Consider the following 7305-nt stretch of genomic DNA (forward strand, 5'->3'; position numbering starts at 1 on the left):
TTTCCATATCAAACCCAGTACATGTATCAACCCTCGACCAATATCAGCCCTAGAGCCTTCGGCCCTTGGGCTGATATTGCAGTCTCTGGTTGATACTGGGTGTGATATGGAAAAAGGTATGTATTATTCTCTATTTATTATTACTGTGGAATATGTATCTGTGAGTGATGTTACAGTGATATAAAATACTGGTAGTGACGTTTATTGTAACTGGATTATGTATCTGTGAGTGATGTTACAGTGATATAAACAAAGTACTGGTAGTGACGTTTATTGTTATTTTGACAAATGTATCTGTGAGTGATGTAACATGGTAGTGACGTTTATTTTAACTGTGGAATATGTATCTGTGCGTGATGTAACAGTGATATAAAATACTGGTAGTGACGTTTATTGTAACTGTGGAATATGCTACTGGTTCTGATGCATAAAACAAAATCAAATACTGGTAGCGACAGAAAAGGAAACATATTCTGGTATTGATGTAACAGTTATTTATACGTAACGACAATGACGAAGCATGGAGTGTTAAAAGGTCTTGACATTGTGGTTTTTAAAAACGTCACAATCATTGTTATAATGAAAATGAGAGTTATTAAAATGCAATTGTACGTGTTATAAGTAAAAAAAAAAGTGTTTTTAGAAAAGTGATATGAAGTGTTTTTATTACAATGAGTGACATATAGCTGTGACAAAGGTTTTTAATTACAAAAAGGGTTAATAAAATATAATATTACGTGCTACAATTATACATGTAATTAGGGATATTGAAATGTGACATTAAAACTTGTACATGTAATAGGAATTTGTCATTGAGATGTAGAAAACAATCGAAAAAAGTTGTAGGGATTTGACATTTTCAGTAAGAAAATTGTGATATTATACAAAAAAATAAGAATTTTACATTGTGGTTGTGAACAAGTAACATTTGATTTGACTTTGAGATTTATAGAGACGATACAATACAGGTCATGCTGATTTTTTCTTTAAGGATTGCATCTTGATTTGGTAGATAGCATGCGTGATGAATCGAGTTTTTCTTGAAACAAATTTAATGAACTGCGAAGAAACCTTATATTTCAATCAACATTTTTTTTTTCAATAATTGAAACTTGTGCAAGTCTATTCTGATAGTTTGTCCTACATTCTGGACCTTGTGCAAGTCTACGTTTGACGTGATGTAAACAAATGTAGTCTGTCATTGAAGGGGCATCATACACTATGATGGTGTACGCTGATAGTTCAATACAGTCAAAATATGAGGAAACAATATATATTTTAAATGTCATATTTAGTTTTTGTTGATCTATTCATACGTTTAGATATTAAATGTTATGAAACGTCATCGCGGAAGTATAATGTATAGACGCAGTGCGCAGGCTCAGCTACGAGTCTACGGCAGCAATCTTTTTAATAGCTCGAAGTGGAGAGCCGCTTAATGTCGAGGTTCTACATCTTCTGGAGTATGGAGCTGTAGTAATTGAATGTCGAATTAGACAGGAAACCAGACGTGGCATGAAAGGACAAAACAATTTGATATGGCAGTTGTCTTTTCGACTGCATTTTACATATGACGGGACCACATGGGTGTTTGACCAGCGTTGTTTTCGATTTGTACCGGGGTTGACACTGACACAAGAGGCAGAATGGGTAGCTACATGACTTGTCGCTAACGTTAGCAACAGCTGCTAATATTTTGCTGATTGATCGTTTTTGATTGCTTGAACCATTTTTGTGTAGCTTCAATAAAACAAAACAAAAAACAAATCAAAAACAGTGGTATCTACTTTGTTTTAAAATGTCAATAGTTATTTCCCTTCGAGATTCATATGTACAGGCAATGTTAATCTGGTCAATGTCATCGTCAAATGAAACAGATAACATTTGGTAGCTGCATCCAGTCCAACTGTCCAATTCAACGACGATTCAATGGCTGGTACTTTGATAATAACAATAATAAAAGTTCAACAATACCTGACCGTTTAATTAAAGTATAATCTCACTGAAGGTAGTGGTTTTTAACATTTGATTTATATTAAAAAAACAATGCAGTGTTCTTTGAATAACTGAATATTTACCATCGGGACTTGATAAACATAATATAAACGACGATAAGTTGATTTGTTCTTCCCTCGGCGATTGATGCTTCGAAGTGTCGGGCTGTGTAGGAATTTGTTTAGTGTGGTACATTTTTACATAAACGTTTGCTGACATTGTGTTGAAAAAAAAATCACACACCAATTTATGCAAAATGATTCTTTCATTTAATTTCGCTTTTTGTTGTTTCCAGTGACATTGGTGCTGTCGGTGCGTGGCGGAGAGTACTGCCGCGCGGCGTACTACGGCTACTACATGTATTGTCCTGTGTCATGTTGTGGGTCATACTACAACAAATATTGCTGTGATCATAATTGGTAAGTGACACTGGGGCAGGTTGTAGGTCCTATTAATGTCAATATTGCTGGGAATATAACTGATAAGTGACACAGGGTCATTTTGTGGGTCCCTTCTCCTGTCAATATTGCTGTAATTATATTTGGTAAGTGACACAGGGTCGTGTGTTTGGTCCTACTCCTGTCAATATTGCTGGGATTATATTTGGTAAGTGACACTGGGGCAGGTTGTAGGTCCTACTAATGTCAATATTGCTGTGATAATAATTGGTAGGTGACACAGGGTCATGTTGTTGGTCTTACTACTGTAAATATTGCTGTGATGATAATTGGCAAGTGACACAGGGTCATGTTGTTGGTCTTACTACTGTAAATATTGCTGTGATAATAATTGGTAGGTGACACAGGGTCATGTTGTTGGTCTAACTACTGTAAATATTGCTGTAATTATATTTGGTAAGTGACACAGGGTCATGCTGTCGACCTTACTACAGTAAATATTGCTGTGGTAATAATTGGTCAGTGAAACGGGGTCATGTTGTCCTTTTACAATACATATCTTGTTTCCTTCTTGAGTGAAGAACTCATTTTGAGTATATTCACATTGTCGCATGCTTGCCATAGCAACACAGCCCTCCTCTATATATATTTAAAATTTATGTATGTACATTTAAAATAGATTATACAATTATCAGACAGTGGAGGTGGTCAGTGCCTGTCTGAACCCATCGAAGGTTGGCAAACTGACCAGTGGTTGTGGCAAGGTCTTCCAAACACTGATGTCACTCGGGAAGAAGGAGTGTTGATATAGCAGTGTTCGGCAGTGTATCGGATGTTATGACCTCTTGTAGAAGATTGAAGATTGAACTGCATTTGCCTTGTTTGTTCCCAATTGAAGAGGTTGTCAATGATTTTTTGCATGGATGACACATCATCTTTAAAAAATTTCCGGTGCATTCTCTAGTGATAAGAAAGGTTTATAGATATCCTTGGTGTACTGGTTTCCTGTGATTGGATTTGAGGACCAATTGATGTCTGGTAGGTTGAGTCCCCTCCATTCCAGATGGTTGAGTTTCATGTTTACAACAAATGTCTCCAATGATCGAGCAGATGGAACTAACATATGCAATGCTACTTTTAGGAGGACGGCATGTGTAGATAACTATTTAGGAATGTATTAGAGCCACAGTTGATTTTGTGGGCGATGACCTCACATGTTGAGTTTGGTATTTCAATTGACTTTCATAAGATGTTGGATTTGATAGCAAGCATGACACCACCATAACCGTCTTTTATATCTTTGCGGAAACGTTAATAGTCAGATACAAAGGGTAGAATTCCGCTGTTATGGATTGATCGTTTCAGCCAGGTTATATTTGCTGATATAATGTCCAGGCGGCAAGTGTTGAAGAAGCCCCGGGAACTATGCTTTTTAGCATTGACACTTTGACAGTTTAAGGATGCAGACTTCATGTTGGGATTAAGAGTCAAGCTGCTCTTTTGTCCAAGTTTTGAAGTAGGACTAGAAGTATGCAGTGGAGCGCTCATGTTGGGGTTGTCGATTGATGTGTTACTGAGGCTAGACGAAATGTTCGAGGTATCAAAGCTTGTGTCAAACAGAGTACTAGAGAAGTTTGGATCGCCACAGATAAAACACGTCCGAGATGAATTGGTTGACTCCAGGGCTTTAAAAACAATAGTGTTCATGACCTTGCATTTTGCGCGATTATAATTGGTAACGACATAAGGTCATGTTTTTGGTCCCTACTATAGTTGGTGTTCCTGTCTATATTGTACACATATGAACAGTTTATCAAATTACACACAAAGGCCTTTATTGCAGATTAAAGAAAGAATACACTTTTGGACGGAACCCATCTTCTTCCTTAGTTGAGCAAACATTCAGCACAACGGCAAAAAGTGAGGCATTGCCAAGAAAAGCAATGTCTCACATGGGCGAAAAGTTGAGAAAAGAATTAATTTCGGGACAGAACCCATTTTTTCCTCACATTGGCGAACATTCAGCACTACGGCAAAACGTGAGTTATTGCCAAGCAAGGTGTGTATTGCAAATTTGTTATTATGTTCTCTACATGGGGACAGAGAAAGTGACCACAATAGATATGCTGCATCCATTGGATTAATTTCTCAATTGTGGCCTCAGTGCTAAACGTTCGCTCAATTGTCGAGGCTAATGAGTGCTGTCCCTAGGCCGGTATACATCAAAACCCTTTAAGAAGCTAGTCATGATAATGTGACCGGATTGAATACGATGATTAATGCCCTCTTACTTCTGGTATATCAAGAAGGGGTTTCAGATCAGCGCTGACACAAGGAGGCAAAGACATAGATACCGCCTCCAGCAGACGTACATGGATTCATCTATACATAACACACACAGAGACACGTCCTTAAATGACAGAGGCTGTGAATCAGTCGTTAAACCAACACAATGAAATCCAAAACACACAGGACCAGATTATCACAGTTCACAAGTAGGACCAGCGTACCACAGTTCACAAATAGGACCAGCGTACCACAGTTCATAAATAGGACCAGCGTATCATTAACCCAGCTAGCCAGTTTACATTTGTATACATTGAATCATATATTTCACACGGCAGACACTTTACATTTCGTCACTTACAAAATGTATGTTAGATGTTAATTGCAATATAAGCTACAAGAGAAAAATATATATTAAGTAATCAAACTGCTAATAAAGGATATATAATTATATCCCTTTTCTAATGATATAACAGGTCCGGTGGTACCATAGCTGGTTTGGTAATCGGGTGTATTGTGGGCCTAGGACTGCTGATAACAGTGCTTGTGTGCCTGTGTGCGGCGTGCAACAAGAATAGGCACACGAGAGGACGAGTTGTCTATCCTAGCAACCAACAACCAACTGTGGCTATTGTCAATACCAACACCCATACAGGTATAACTCCGAGCAGCATCCCTCATTGGCTTTACCCAATACCAGTGTAGGTATAGCACCCTACAAAACCCACATTGGTGTTTGTCAACACCAGTACCCTCACATCTCAAACTCCAAGAGACAGCCTTCGGTGGTACCTTTTGAACTACAAGAGTAAAAGCTAAATTTTTATCAATTAATTATTATTTTTTCGTTATGGTATTGAAATATTTGCAAAATGGAAAAAATGAGCAATGAATTACTTCAAATTGGAATTCGTGGTAAATATGAATGCCAACTGGAAATTACAACTTCAACAAGAATCGTAGGCGCGTTTCATAGAATTTGTTCTAGATTGGATTCTTATTTTCTTTGAGTGCCAACTGAAATGAGTTCAACACATTTATTTACGTTTGTATTATATCATCATTGTAGGTCATGGATCTGCCTACCCTCAACAAGGAACGATTCAACCTCATCCTCCTTTTCCTCCTCAAGGACCAGCCTATCCTCCTCAAGGACCAGCAAATCCTCCTCAAGGACCAGCCTATCCCCCGCCTCCACCAGGTTACAACCCTCAAGGACCAGTCTATCCCCCGCCTCCACCAGCTTACAACCCTCAAGGACCAGCCTATCCCCCGTCCAATACAGGCCAGTTTGTACCTCCGCCGAAATATTCCGCTACTTAAAGATTTATAGTTACATGAACACTGGGGAAAATGGACTTAACCTGAACAAAAACTATGTTATTTAACACATGTTAAAATCAATGTTTATCTCCGTCCATATACCGTTTTCTTATTATTTATTGATATATGTCTGTACCACCCTTGCTAATCAGTGTGGTTATTAAATTGTATACACCTTGACATTTGGCCCTCAGATCATAACAAACTCTTCGATTAAAGTTTCTGATTACCTATTCACGAATGATATCACATTTATGGAGATTATTGGTGATTGGTTACGTAAAACCTGAAGACAAGTCTAGACTTCAGATCGTGTCATGATCTCAGAACCTGATCAACTGTGATAGAATTATCTTTAATGTTTAATTAAGGAATTCAGAATCTTTAATCATAGTTTAGCCTAACAAATTAATATTCAGATACGAATGCGTCAAACGCTAAGCCAAGACGTCATTACTTGTATTAAGTCGACCTATGTTGTTATGGACACACTCTAAATTTGCTATGTAACAATGGTAAATATTAAGGCAGTACAGTGCCCGATGCGTCTTCGTAACGTGAATTTGGTGAAACAGATCATTGGTAATCTAATAGTGAGGAACATGATGTCACTTTCAATTGTTTAGTATTCTCATATCTTGGTAACTGACAGACATTCCATTGGTAACATTTAAACCTGTTCTCCAATACCCATTTATCTCAACGAAACTGATGCTTAAAGTAAACCCTTGTGAATTCACTGAGATTAAGTATCCTTAATATAAAAGTTTGATACACAAATGACAATTCTTGTTTTGAGTATAGACACGATCATTAATTCATCTGAATGTGATATTGAACGATCGGGAAGGTTTCATATTTCTTTCTTCATTAGTCCTTTGAAAACTTACAATCTGATGAAAGCATCCTAACAAGCATGAGATAAATGTTTTATATCCCTGAATTTTATATAGAGAAGACAATCAAACTTAGGCCTCGATAGGTGTAGATTATTTTAATACATTGATCACATATTTAATTATAACTGATGGCGTTTACATCAGAACTAATTCCGCTTATGAATCAGGTGCTCCAAGGTCTAACCGAACGGGGCTAATTGTCCCTTCATACATACTTACATACATGCATGCATACATACATACATACATGCGTACGTGCATACATACATGCATACATACATACATACATACATACATACATACATACATACATACATACATACATACATACATACATACATACATACATACATACATACATACATACATGCATGCATGCATGCATGCATGCATGCATGCATGCA

At 37.3% G+C, this 7305-nt stretch overlaps 1 protein-coding gene across 1 annotated transcript; it reads left to right on the forward strand.

Annotated features, from left to right (window-relative positions):
- Positions 1 to 2290: 2290 nt before the first annotated feature.
- LOC110441196 (extensin-like) lies at positions 2291 to 6508 on the forward strand (the record flags this gene model as incomplete). Its single annotated transcript, XM_021484302.1, has 3 exons — positions 2291 to 2414; positions 5156 to 5334; positions 5749 to 6508. Coding segments are annotated over 3 exons (557 nt in total), but the record flags the coding sequence as incomplete, so codon positions are not given.
- Positions 6509 to 7305: the final 797 nt, after the last annotated feature.

This window comes from Mizuhopecten yessoensis, unplaced genomic scaffold (assembly GCF_002113885.1).
Source record: "Mizuhopecten yessoensis strain PY_sf001 unplaced genomic scaffold, ASM211388v2 scaffold715697, whole genome shotgun sequence".
In the NCBI taxonomy this organism is placed as follows: Eukaryota; Metazoa; Mollusca; class Bivalvia; order Pectinida; family Pectinidae; genus Mizuhopecten; species Mizuhopecten yessoensis.